A 13,090-nucleotide genomic window follows, 5' to 3' on the forward strand; every position below is an offset into this window, starting at 1 on the left:
CCACCATGGAGCGGCTTGATGCTCTTATTCAGGCGCGCCGTACGGCGAAGAAGGAAGCGGGCCTAGCAGCGCTCGATAAGATGTGCAATCGTGGTCTGCATCACGATCTGAAAGCGCCTCGGACCACGGTGAGTGAATAGCGATGCGTGCGCTGGGTGCTTCGGTACCCCTCTCTCAGGCGAGATTCGATCTGGCAGCGGGCTTGCACAATACCGCTCCACAATTGGGGCATCGGCCCGGGTGGTTTCTTGTTTCGTAGCCTCGAGAGCGAATAATGCGCCTGGGGGACTGGCGGCGGGCATGCTAATCAACGAGGTGGAGTGACTGCAGATCCGTGTGCAAGCTAGATTTGGATTGATCGGTTGGTCAAGCCTCTGCTGACCTTCGGGCCGTTGTCATATACATTCCCCAGCGGAAACAATTGGCGCGAGATCGCCCCTCAAGCATCGGTCACGCTCGAAGTGCGCCGACCTGGCGGTGCAATTTGCTCACAGGGTGGCGGCCTATAGAAGAGTGCATCCTTTGCGAATGGAGGCAGGTTGGGATCGAGCGGTGGAGGAAGACGAGACACATTGTCATCTTTCTCCGTGGAAATCTGAGGCTCACGGCGTGCATCACGTCAAATCTGGACGTTCGTGATCCGATCTCAGCAGGCAATGGCGCATGGCAAGAAGCGATCGACATCCGCGCGAAGTGGTCAAATTGGTCATTGGGATGCATTCTGATGGACGACCTTGACGCTATAGACACAGGATCCGCTCTCATGGAAGGCTTAGTAACCGAGTCTCTCTCGTCGAAGCACTCTTCCATTGTTCCGCCTCTCTCTTCTCCAAGTAGGAGTTTTGAACCAATTTTCGGACCCGCGCGGCATTCCATCCCCCTTTCCGTTCGAGTTGCGTCTGTATTCTTCTTCCCATGGAGCTTCACCTCCTGCCCTTTCTTCGGGCAGCAACGAGAGGAGCGTGTCTAGCGTGACCAAGACGCGCAATGGAAGTGTGAGCTCATCTAATGAGTCTCGCAGAGAAGCATGCCAAGGAAAGCGACTCACCTACGTAGGCCGAATCTGACGGATTACCAAAGACGTGCGAACATATATTCGCTCCTTCATTCTCAAGCTGGAATGCCTCTTGCGACTCCAGCTTGGTACCACTTGCAAGCTTGGGATTGGGCCAGGTGGAAAGCCTCTCGTCTGTCGCTCTTTGACTTGTCCACCGCGCTGGGTCCGTAGTGGATAGGCGAGGATCTAGACGGGGTAGGCTACCTACGTTGCCCAGCCATCTATGCGCCACGTATCTGCGTGCAGCCATTGTGGGTCAGACCTGTTCGTCTCGGACAGTGTTATTGCGCTCGATGACACTCACCGAGCTTGAGCTTGTGTAAGGTGAAAGGGAATCACAGTGGTCGGAGCCCTGTGTTCAAAACTTTCGCGTTTCAGCCGAGTCCAGGTGATGAAGACGTTGAGAATCGCGCTTGCACCCACCCAAGGACGCAAATGCTGGCATCGCCCTCGTAAAACAACAACCAGTCATCCATATTTGAAAGGCGCGGAGCTGAAGACGGTGGTACGTAAGGTCCTCCTTGCCGTTCCAGGGCGCAGTGGAGTGCAGGGGACGACTCTCTTGGAGCATCGCTCGCTAACGTCGGCAAGAGTGGCACCTTGTCAAATGGCGCGTCATTTGTCAAGAACGGGAACTCGCTGAGGCGGACGAGCATGGCTTCAGCCAAGTGCGTCGAGTGTGTGCAACACAACGCTTGGGCGAGCAGAAGTCTGCACTCACAACACGAAACCAGTCGCAAATATGATCGCATCAAAATCATCGTGGACACTTTGGTCTTCGAAGATGATTTGGCCTGTGCTACCGTCTCGGGTTTCCACGTGCTTGATCCGAGGGAGTACCTGAATTTTGCGGCACCAGTCTGGACTAGCGGGATCTCTAGGGTCGTAATCCATTGGAGGAGGCTTGTCTACGTCTTCGACCGATTGGTAGACCTGAATTGGAGCTCTAGACAGCGCTTCCGACCACTTCGCAGCCGAGAGGTCGAATCCTTTGAGACCCGGGATCGCTCGGAACACAGAACCGTTCATTTCCCTGGCGATGTCCATTCCCGAACTCGCATTCCCGACGACGAGGACTTTCTGGACATTCAACGAGAGCGATTCTTGATCAGTTTACCGCGCGCGGCTAGGCTTCAGCTACGAGACGCACGCACCTTGCCCAGGAAAGGCACCGGTGATCTGTACCAGCTCGAGTGCATGATCTTGCCCCCATAATTCCAGAGCCCGTTTACTGGCGGTAGCGAAGGTCTAGCACAGCGTCCCGTCGCGATCTAATGACGATCAACAAGAGCGCGTCGAATGATCAGCTCGAATGGTCCCAAGACGATGTCGCCTGATTCGAGCCACGCACCACGACTTTGTCGAAACGCTCGACGATTCTGTGAGGAGCACCAGAGGAGGAGTCTTCCACAGCAGTGCTTGTCACTTCCCATCTTCCCTGTTGGCCTGGCACGTTGTGCAACCGGCGGAGCTTGTCGACCGAGCGATTGAATCGAATATGCCGCTCGACGTCGTGATCATCCCCATAGGCCTTCAAATAATCGTTCACCGTGGCTGTCAGGAGCGCGCACGAGAGAAGGCGATGGTCAGCGCTCGGCGCGAGCGAATCGGATCGTGGAGGAGGGCACACATGCTCACATCTGTCCGGAAACAGGTGAGTGCCTGGTGCAAATGGCGCATCTCGAAACGTCATGAGGTCGCTGGCAATGTTCGTCCTCACTTGCAAGCGAAAGGGTGGCGGATGAATGCGGTAACCATGAGCTTCCTAGAGCGAGACCTGAGTCCATCAAAGCGACTCGCGATTTTCCTCACATCCTTCAAACATGGCGCCGGGAGCCCAATCCCCGTTGACGGCTGTAGCGAGAGCATGAGCCCTTCCTTGCTCGTCGAAGAGGATCCGACTGCTCTTGATGTCTTCATGATTCCAGATGCCGCCCAATCGGCTCCTTCGCTCGAACACTGTTGGCTGAAATCTGCCCTGACCAACGCGCAAGAGCTCGATACAAGCTGACATGCCAGCTGGGCCACCTCCTAGAATTGCTACCCTCATCATCGGTGGGAAGTCAAGCGGATCAGATGGCATATTCAGATTCTGGATTAACCAGAGCAGTGGGAAATTGTGTCCAACTTTCACTCAAAAGTTTGTCTGGCCCAATCTGAATTCTTGATTCGACCTTCTTCCGGCGCTTCACGTGATGCTGGAATTCGAGAGGCTCGCTCTTCTTTGCTTGTAAGCCCTCCCTCTCCACGCTGAAGCGTCTGGTTATGCCACAAGACCAGCTAACCATCGATTGCAGATTGTGACAGCTCCTCGCCTCGTCAGCTTGGAATTGGGTTGGAGGTCACGTTCATGTTCACGGTCACAGTCACAGTCACAGTCACACAGTCTGATCTGAGTCGCAAGTCAACCCAGCCACCGCTCCCATACCGCGTGAGTGTCTTGGCAGCAGCTATCGCGTGCGTGTGTGGCCGGTACGCGTGCGTTGCTCGCATTGTGGAGGCACGCACGCATGCACGCGCCCGCTTGACGATGCTGCTGCTTTGCTTGCTTTGCTCGCCGATGGCCGGCGCCAGACGCAGCATCGCGGCCTCATCCGTGCATCGCAAGCATCGACGCATCCAGCAGCAGCAGCCGGCAGCCTAGCCGAGCAACCGTTGTGCGCGCGCGCGCGCTCGCGCTCGCGCTCGCAGTCGTGAGTTCTTCTTGCGCGCCGAACCTGATCGAGCATCAGCAGCTGGCACGTCACGCAAGCTTGATCGAATGACGAGTTCGCAACCTCGTTCACAGCCGTCCACGTTCAAACACTCACGACTCCCACCTTCACTCTCACAATCGTGACTCGGTCTTGACAGCTAGCACTTACGCCTTCGCTTTCCTCCCCTGAACCCCCCTCTTCTCTGCACACGACTTGTCTTCTCGACCCTTTTCCCATCCTCACTGCAGCTCGCCCACCCTCTTGATCTTGGCTCATTATGGCCACTTCCACCACTGCCAACACGCCCGCTGCGCCGGACCCAGGTGAGTGAGGATCGCGCAGAGTTTTTGGCAAAAGCATCAGCTGAGCCACACGTCTCCATCCACATGCTTTTGCCACGCGCAGCGGTTTTTGGCGGCAAAAAGTCAGACCAGAGCGGTAACAGCAGCGCCGAGTTGGCATATCTCAAGTCTCTCGTCTCGCAATTGAATGACAAGATCAAGTCGATCGAATCCACGGCCGGCTTGGTGCTTGGAAGTCTGGCCTCATCCAACGAGGGTGTTCGCATGATCCTCATCGGTCCTCCTGGTGCAGGCAAAGGAACGCAAGCTCCCAAGATCCTGCAAAGGTTCAGCGGGTCCATCTGTCACTTGGCTACGGGCGACATGCTTCGCGAACAAGTGGCACAGGGTACTGATCTTGGCAAGAAGGCAAAAGAGATTATGAATCAAGGAGGACTGGTCCCGGATGAGATCATGGTGGGCATGATCGAGAACCAGCTGGAGCAGAACAAACAATGTGCGAATGGGTGAGTTGGAGCAGAAAGCTTGTTCGAGGCAAAATACGAAGTTTGGGAGCGCAGCTCGGGGTTGGGATGCGTAGGCACACGCCTGAGCGCAAGGCTGATCGCTGCAGAGTGTGAGCCCTCACAACGCTCAGAAGTGCATCCGCTGAGCTCGTTTCGCTCATGGTTCTGGCATAGATTCATCCTGGATGGTTTCCCACGCACAACACCTCAAGCGGAGAAGCTAGACGACATGCTCAAGTCAAAACAGCAAAAGTTGGATCATGCTGTCGAGCTGAAGATCAATGACCAACTACTGATCTCTCGCATCACCGGAAGACTCATTCACCCGCCAAGCGGCAGGAGTTACCACAAGGAATTTCACCCTCCCAAGAAGCCCATGACGGATGATGTTACTGGCGAACCTCTGATTCAGAGGTCCGACGATAATGCCGAGACGCTCAAGAAGAGATTGGGCACCTACCACGCTCAGACCGCAGCTGTGACCGACTACTACAGAAAGCAAGGCATTTGGTGTAAGTGTATGCGCTTCGAATCGACAAGACCAAAATAGCTCGCAGCTGACGCGGCAACTACGCGACATGTCCTCGTGTCTCACTTTAGCCGCTGTGGATGCAGCTCAATCTCAACAGGTCGTCTGGTCTTCCATCTCGGCCATCTTTGACCAAAAATCAAAGTCTGCGCAAAAGTAAAACCTGGCGGCTTCGATGCGCTCTTGCTCAGCTCTTGGCTGGCACGTTGCGAGCTAGACGAGCGTGCCCAATCTCCTCACGATCATTCATCGAGTCAACGCAGGAATCACGAATGCAATGCATGGTGCACAATGGTCGTGATCGTGGATGCCGACTCGCTACTTGACGGGAAGGCCTATTCGCTCGGACTGTTCAACGCCTAGGTGCAGGGAGACGAGGATGAGCGCACTTCGATGTTTGATCAGGATTTGTCGGATACTCCAGACTGCGGAATTGATTAGCCAGCTCGTGCTTCGCTACTCATGATCCACGATTGCGTCGAGTCGTTCTCGGTAGGCTTGATGGGCGAGTTTGCGTCGACTGAGCATGAGATACCACACGGGCTCACCAAAAACCCTGCTTGACTTCTGAGCCTTCTTCGGGCTCATTCGGCATTAATGTCCTACAAAGATTCCCTTGATGAGCGATGCAGATATGCGAGCGAGCGACTTCCGAAACGGCCGCCCCCCGGGCTACGCAAGCGAAGTCCAGCGCTTTTTCGGGAAAGCACGTGGGAAGCAAGCCACGCGCGGGCGGGCTCGATGGACGCGCGCCGCGGCTGTGCAGCACCGGGCGAGGCCGGGAAGGGCATGCGTGGGCGGCACGCAACCCTGAATCACAGATGCACCAGACGGAAAAGTGCATGACTGTCTGGTCCACACAGCAGCAGCAGCATCATTCAGGATGGGGGGGGGGGGCGTGACTTGACTTGGACTCATGACCTGCGATTGTTCTTTGTGCTGGAGCAATGGTGAATTGAATGTAAGCTGCAGGATGTCGATGGTATTGATATGCGCTTCCCCAGCAGATTGGGAAGACGCAGAGGCGTCGAGGCTGCATATATGGGCAATCTAGAGCTTTTTTTGTAAAGCCCCTCGTGGTCGTGCTCATTTCACTCGGTTCCAAAATCCGATGTGTTTTTGCTTGGGGGAAGATCTTGCGGGAGCGCCTTCCTCGCCCATCATTTGCATGCGGCAGCAGCAGCAGCAGCAGCAGCAGCGATGTGTTGGGTCCATGCATGCTGGCTGAATGACGCTCGCGGCGCTTGATCGGTCGATCGCAATCAGCACAAGTTCAAGGCGGCGCGGCGGCTGCTGGATGGCGCGTGAACCGTGCGCTGCTGATGCTGTGCTCGAGTCTGAGTCACACGCGCAGAATTGATGCATGGCACGCGCATGCTGCTTATAATTGCGTGGCGAAAGGATGCTGCCGCGCGACCTTACCGCCACGCGCCTGCAACACCTCACCCGTGTTTGCCCATTGCAGGCAGGCAGGCAGGCAGCCAGCCAGCCAGCCAGCTCCATCATGCGCAGATCGCACAGGTGGAGACGTCCGTCGAAGGTCTACCGCGATTGTGCGTGTGGTCGGTCAGTCCATCGTCCGCAAATCAAATGCACACGCCTGGGTTGAGCGGAGGCGAGTCAGTGAGTGCAAAGCAAAGCAAAGCGAATCATTTCTGAATGTTCTTCTACCTTTCGTTCCTCAACCCCCAGTCACATCTTGACTTGCACAATCATCACATCCCCAAGCACACTCACGCACAATCCACTGTCGCACATCATGGCTGTCCAAGTAGGCATCAACGGGTGAGTTTGAAACAGTTTGAACAGGAGACAAGTGTGACTCTACGCGCCGCTCTACGTCCAAAGCTCACCCATCATGCCGCGTCTTCCACCACTCTCGCAGTTTCGGTCGTATTGGTCGTATCGTCTTCCGCGCTGCGATCAAGCACGGAAAGGCTGATGTCGTTGCCATCAACGACCCTTTCATCGACCTCGAGTACATGGTGAGCGGGGTAGGAGTGTGGTCTAATACGATGTCTCGAGGTTCAAAGACTGACAAGCGGTTACGCCCGGCATTTTGACAGGTCTACATGCTCAAGTGTAAGTGACATCGCCGATGACTGTGGGTCAAGCGAGTCAGCGGTTCGTGCGCGCTCTGGACTGAGGCAGATGCGCCCGGCACTCAGCACAAATGCTGGGCTCATGTCTGTGCGACTCTTCTCACATGTGACCAGAGCGTCGCACCGCATCGCACTGCATATGTCTCGTGGCGGCCGTGGACATTCGGGCAGCGCGCTGATTTTGCCTTGTCTCATGTCGGCTACAGACGACTCCACCCACGGACCTTTCCAGGGAGAAGTCTCTACCAAGGATGGCAAGCTCATCGTGAACGGCAAGGCCATCCAGGTCTTCGCTGAGCGCGACCCCGCCAACATCCCTTGGGGCAAGGCTGGCGCTCACTACGTCGTCGAGTCCACTGGTGTCTTTACCACCACCGACAAGGCTGCTGCTCACCTGAAGGGCGGCGCCAAGAAGGTCGTCATTTCTGCTCCTTCTGCCGATGCGCCCATGTTTGTGGTCGGTGTCAACCTTGACGCCTACGACCCCAAAATCCAGGTCATTTCCAACGCTTCTTGCACCACCAACTGCCTGGCGCCCCTCGCAAAGGTCATTCACGACAAGTTCGGCATCGCTGAGGGTCTCATGACCACTGTTCACGCCACCACCGCCACTCAAAAGACTGTGGACGGCCCCTCCGGCAAGGACTGGCGTGGCGGACGAAGTGCCTCGACCAACATCATTCCCTCTTCGACTGGTGCTGCCAAGGCCGTCGGCAAGGTCATTCCTTCCCTCAACGGAAAGCTCACCGGCATGTCTTTCCGTGTTCCCACCACCAACGTCTCCGTCGTTGACCTGACCGCTCGTCTGGAGAAGGGCGCTTCTTACGACGAGATCAAGGCTGAGATCAAGCGTGCCTCCGAGAGCGAGCTCAAGGGTATCCTTGCCTACACGGAGGACGATGTTGTCTCTACCGACTTTAACGGCAACACCAGCTCTTCTGTCTTTGACGCCAAGGCAGGTATCGCTCTCAGCCCCACTTTCGTCAAGGTGAGTAGCATTCGAAGAGCCCCGTTGTACGGTTCTGGAAACTGACTTGCTCACCTGACGCTGCCCCTACCTGCACTTGCGCGTCTAGCTCGTCTCTTGGTACGACAACGAGACCGGCTACTCCAACAGAGTTATTGACCTCCTGGTCTACGCCGCCTCCAAGGATACGGCGTGAGCTTCATTAGTGTGTTCTTCATTGGTGCCCCACTGTCCCGCCAGGTGAGGGCGGAACTACCTCACAAGGCAGGGGCTGCTTCGGTCCGTGATTGGCTGACGACCAAACAATTATCCCTCAATTTTTGCTTGCAGTGGTCCATCAAGGCTGTGAAGCGCAATCGTGCGAAAGTAACGTGGGGAAATAGACGCTTGTCCCGACAAAATTCACTTGCAATTTCATCACGAATTGACATGGCCTCTTGCGTGTGCCTGCGAGCAGCATTCTGGGCGCAATACGTCTTGATGCCACACCGAGGTGCTTTCTGTGGCATTAGCGGTTGTTTCGTGTGCAAGGTCACAAGGCACTTTTGGCATTGCGATTGGAGCTTAGCGTACGTATTACAGGTAAAGCATTTGTACAGCGCCAGGGATGCAGGCGGACTAGCACCCGCAGGGAACGAGCCACTGAAATCCGATGTGAGCAGTAATGAGTTGCGCTTGATCTGGATCTTGCGCAAAATTCGCGTTGCGCGTGGCGCAAGCAAGGCTAGGCGTATCGGCCAAAGTTTGCGGCGGTGAGCGGCCGGCGATTAGCGCGCGCGTGTGAGAAATGTTTCGATGCCCCGCGTTTGTGGGAAGGCGAGGAGCGCAAGAGGCGGGGGCGCCGACTTGGCGAGCGAGAGGAGAGGAGAGGGATAATCAGCCAAATGCTGGTGTGGGCGCCTTCTCAAACGCAAAAGCTAGATAGAGACCTGCGGACGAGCAGGCAAGGATACGTTCATCAGCAAGCGGCCCCCCTCTGCATCAAGCATGCCCTTGCACGATTTCGCGGCGATACTCACTGGCAGCTTCCCAAAGCGCAGGTTGCATGGGTATGGAGCAGGTCGATGGATGTGGAATGCGCATCGCGCCGAGCAGCCTATGCGCTTCCGAGTCCCTCTGTTCTCCAACCTCGAGCCACACCTCTTCGAAAGTCTTGCGGTAGATCAATCGAAGACCCATCTGATTTGCCAGGCTGCAAGCGCGACGCTGGATAGTCAGCCAGACTCGCGCACTTTCCGCACGGCGTTTCTACGTGGCCCCTCACCTTTCAAACTGCTCAAAATCGACGACATACTCATCGCACTCGTCGATGGCATCCTTGAGCCAAAAGGTATACTTGTGGCCAAACGCAGGGCACGTCTCTTTCTTTTGTGGCGCTGTAGGATCGAATGAAACGCGAAAGTACTCGTTGCCAAAGGACAATTCGTCATTTGGCAACGCTTTGAGATCTCGCCTGTTGCGATCGGATGGAAGCGGTCAGCTTGATGGAAACTTTGGGTAATATAAATGAATCGGAAGTGTCCCTCTAACCTCAATCTGTCAGCGTCCGGAATGGTCCCGATAAAGATGCCGCCCGGCTTGAGGTATTTGGCCACGTTCTCCAACATCAGGTTGACTTTGGACACCTTGTCCCAGGCGTAGTGCATGCAGAATTGCAGCGAGACATTGTCGAAGAGAGGCTCCAGTATGCTTGCGGGAATGTGCTCAGAAACCGCACTGCCAAACGCATCGAAAGCAAAGAATTCCGCGTGATAGGTCTGCTTTCGCTCATCGTATCTTGCCTTTGCCTGCTCAATCGATTGTGCGGCAATGTCTGGAAGTTGCAGGAGAGAGGTGTTCCTCAGCAATTAGAGCTCGCATTCCATCCCTCCATTTCACACTTACCAACGAGCACGACCTCTTGCACGTGCTTTGCGTGCCATTTACGCAAGTCGCCGCCCTTTCCCGCTCCAAGATCGAGCACGCGACCGTTCCGCGCGCCAAACTTGGTTATGATTGTGCTCTTCACCCAGTTATTGAACTGTCTAAGCGGTAGAATGGGGCTGTCTCTCCTAGCGTCAAGGCCAGCGTCTGGCCTTGCGTTGTAGTGGGAAGCTACTGCAGACGCTCCAGAGGCACTGCTGCTAAGATCAGGCTTGCGCGGCAAGACGTGTACCGAAGCCGCGCTCGTGCGCAAGCCGCTGCGAGAGTCTTTGGACGCGGGGCCTTTTACTCGCGACTGTTCAGCGTCCCCATCAGCCTCAGCGGCGTATCGCTCAAACATCTCGTCCCAGCCATCGCTGCGACCCCTATTCTCTTCCTGCCAGGCCGCTCTAAGTGGATTCGAGGAGCGAAACCTAAAGCGTTCAAGCTCATGCTTTGCAAGAGGCACTCTAACCACTCCTGGCAGTGAGACCCGTTTTGCTTGGTAACGAGTGCGTGGTGCTTTCGAGGGAATCGCGGGCTGAATGGGCGACGGCATCTGAACTGGAGCCGGTGGTGTTGAGCCGGCGAGATCAGGAGAGCGGACCTTCGAGCTTTGCGCAGGATGATGAAAGTTTGAGTCCGGGCGTCCAAAGCGCGTTGCGGATTGATCACTGGTGCTGCTCTCGCATGATGACGGCTTGACTAGGGACGGAGAAGTGACAGAAGTCGCTCGCGTGGCAGTAGATTCTGCTTCTACAGCTGAAGAGGCTGCCTCTGACAGCGACATTGCAACACCTTCCGGTCCTGGCGAATCTGGGAGAAGTTGGGCCCTATTCGACAACGTACGGGCCTCTTCACCAACTCGATCTTCACCGCTCGCGGCTGCTGACGTGACAGTGCCGTTACCGCTTGAAGCTGCATCGGTTGCCGGCTGCTCCAGTGCGGACGGGAACGCCTGCTGAGCGCTGTCTACAACGTCGCGGGTTTCAATCCGTACATCGTATGAACCTCGGGACTCGTGGTCGTCTGGCGTGGTCTTGTCCTCTTCTGGAGCTGGGCTGAGACGACCAGTGCTCATCGATTTTGCCTTACCAGCCTTTGACTGCCGACGTCGAGGCGCATGCGCAGAGGGTTTTGACTCGGCATCATCCAACATCGAGTGCGTTGGGTCTTCTCGACTCTCTGCCGCTGCCAAGTCGTCCTGAGGCACTGGAGCCGTGCCACGTATGTCCCCTGCTGTCGACTCTCGCGTCGACGCTCTTCTCGCTTTCTTTGGTTTGGCACTGGGTGCCGAAGGGGACTCTTTCTGAGCTCTACCCGAGGGCTTTGCATCCAACGCGTCCACTGGACTTGACGAGGCGGCAATAGCATTTCCACTTCCGCTAGAGCGCTTTCGCTTTGCAACAGAAACAGCTATTGCCTTTGGTGGCTCGCCATCCGTGGCGTGGCTGCCGGAGACGCTCCCATGAGACATTTCGGAGTGCAGTCTTTCCCGGAGACGACGCTCGTCTGACCTTGCTTCTCCTTCATCTTGAGCTGCGGTCGGGAGCATGACCTCTCGCGACTGAGGCGAGGCATCTACGCTGCGAGTGCCGTTCATGTGGCCCTCGCGTCGAGCGCTGTGGGAGCTTTCACGAGCGTGCAACACAGTTGTGCTGGGACCTCCTTCTTGCGCGGACATGCGTCGAGGAATCGGCACTTGCACCAGGCTTCCGTAGTGCGAGGGAGAAGCCGCCGCAGGTGACATTTGGTAGCCATGAACCAGCGTTCCGGGAGGCTGCGAATGATAAAAGTAGCCTGCTGGCCCACTGCTTTCTAATGAAGAGCCACCAGGCGTAGGCGGGGGCTGATACTCACCATACGGCCCAATGCCGCCAGGTGTGACTGGCGTGCGAGGCATGGCACCAGAGGTAGGTATGTAGCCGGGTGGAAAGTGAGAGGCCCCCGGAGTAGGCGGAAGTCCTTGTGGGTACGCCTCAGCAGGCGAGTCCATAGGTAGGTACTGCGGACCACCGTGAAGTGTCGGATACTCCGGAGGACCTACAGGCGTCGGACTCGCTGCAAAAGCCGGCAAGGTCGCCCTTCTGCTTTCGGGGCTTCGTCGAGGAAGCTGTGGCACAGCAAACTGCTCGACCTGTGCAAGCGGGCCAACAGAGCTTCCTGCCGTAGCTCTGGGATTAGCGAGAAGCGTAGCATGATGTGGGCTGCCTGTGTGGGGGACAATGCTTCGACTCGTATCAACGTGGAAGAGCCGAGGAGGGTGCCTTCTGACCTCGCCGGGCGACATTGACGGGCTAACCTGACTTGCAGCATTGGCGGTGCCAGGTGTCTGCAGTATCGAGTTGTGCGTGGGTGACATGCTTGCACCAAAGCGCGACGGAGGAATGATTACTTCAGTCCCTGCTGAAGCGGAGTGACTTGAACGAAGCACGGAAGGACTAGGATCATGTCGCACGGATACCGGCATAGCAAAGTTACCGCTAGAGTTGTGATGCCTTCCTTCGTCTGCGCTAGTGGAGTTGAGAAGGTTCACCAGAGCAGGTGACCGAGGCGATTGCTCTGCTCGATGGCTTGCGCTAGCCGCGGCGGCCCCGCTCCCAGAGGAGGACACGCTCCCACCTCTGCGCACGTCGTGTGGCGGCAAAAGCGCATGCCTCTCTCCAGGGGATCCCTGCAAAGGACGTCGAAGAGGTAAAGGCGAGCGCGACGAGCCGATCTGCCTGTGGGGATTTGAGCTTTGCTCAGCAGACCCGGAGCCACTACCTCCACTCGCATTGCGGATGAGTGGACCTCTTTCTCCGTCATTGAGCATGTCAGCTATGCTAGCCGACCTTGATGGGCGTCGTGTACCGTGCGGCTCCGTGGGCGGCTGCGCAGGCCCAAGTGAGCTGCGCGTCCCTTGACTGTGGTGGGAATCGTTGCTGGACGTCCGGGCAAGTTGAGGCACCGGCGGTGGCGGATGCATCGGATGATGAAGATATGACTGTTGCTGCGCTGGGTGAGATTGGTGAAGCAGCTGCTGTCGT

The 13,090-nt window shown here is 56.5% G+C and overlaps 5 protein-coding genes across 5 annotated transcripts; 2 read left to right on the forward strand and 3 right to left on the reverse strand.

The window, feature by feature from the left end:
• Window positions 1-695: 695 nt before the first annotated feature.
• Window positions 696-3,140, reverse strand: IE81DRAFT_366056 (FAD/NAD(P)-binding domain-containing protein; the record flags this gene model as incomplete). The annotated part of the gene is made up of 9 exons (XM_025516976.1): window positions 696-966; window positions 1,049-1,293; window positions 1,362-1,409; window positions 1,481-1,696; window positions 1,779-2,137; window positions 2,212-2,328; window positions 2,409-2,611; window positions 2,696-2,776; window positions 2,870-3,140. The coding sequence occupies 9 exons, from the start codon at window positions 3,138-3,140 to the stop codon at window positions 773-775; spliced, it is 1,734 nt and encodes a 577-aa protein (XP_025370216.1). The 3' UTR covers window positions 696-772.
• Window positions 3,141-3,880: 740 nt separating this feature from the next.
• On the forward strand, window positions 3,881-5,628 carry IE81DRAFT_322768 (adenylate kinase 1). The gene is made up of 4 exons (XM_025513741.1): window positions 3,881-4,076; window positions 4,159-4,561; window positions 4,736-5,073; window positions 5,162-5,628. The coding sequence occupies exons 1-4, from the start codon at window positions 4,031-4,033 to the stop codon at window positions 5,248-5,250; spliced, it is 876 nt and encodes a 291-aa protein (XP_025370217.1). The 5' UTR covers window positions 3,881-4,030; the 3' UTR covers window positions 5,251-5,628.
• Window positions 5,629-6,055: 427 nt separating this feature from the next.
• On the reverse strand, window positions 6,056-6,879 carry IE81DRAFT_102170 (hypothetical protein). Its single transcript, XM_025510019.1, has one exon. The coding sequence runs from the start codon at window positions 6,594-6,596 to the stop codon at window positions 6,177-6,179; it is 420 nt and encodes a 139-aa protein (XP_025370218.1). The 5' UTR covers window positions 6,597-6,879; the 3' UTR covers window positions 6,056-6,176.
• Window positions 6,852-8,404, forward strand: IE81DRAFT_322770 (glyceraldehyde-3-phosphate dehydrogenase). Its single transcript, XM_025513742.1, has 4 exons — window positions 6,852-6,875; window positions 6,976-7,075; window positions 7,157-8,180; window positions 8,269-8,404. Exons 3-4 carry the CDS (start codon window positions 7,332-7,334, stop codon window positions 8,353-8,355), a joined length of 936 nt encoding a protein of 311 aa, XP_025370219.1. The 5' UTR covers window positions 6,852-6,875; window positions 6,976-7,075; window positions 7,157-7,331; the 3' UTR covers window positions 8,356-8,404.
• A 631-nt stretch (window positions 8,405-9,035) lies between these two features.
• On the reverse strand, window positions 9,036-10,620 carry IE81DRAFT_289187 (guanine-N(7)-methyltransferase; the record flags this gene model as incomplete). Its single annotated transcript, XM_025511805.1, has 5 exons — window positions 9,036-9,088; window positions 9,179-9,351; window positions 9,424-9,612; window positions 9,690-9,972; window positions 10,044-10,620. 5 exons carry the CDS (start codon window positions 10,618-10,620, stop codon window positions 9,036-9,038), a joined length of 1,275 nt encoding a protein of 424 aa, XP_025370220.1.
• Between the last annotated feature and the right edge of the window lie 2,470 nt (window positions 10,621-13,090).

This window comes from Ceraceosorus guamensis (assembly GCF_003144195.1).
Source record: "Ceraceosorus guamensis strain MCA 4658 unplaced genomic scaffold IE81scaffold_23, whole genome shotgun sequence".
Classification (NCBI taxonomy): domain Eukaryota; kingdom Fungi; phylum Basidiomycota; class Exobasidiomycetes; order Ceraceosorales; family Ceraceosoraceae; genus Ceraceosorus; species Ceraceosorus guamensis.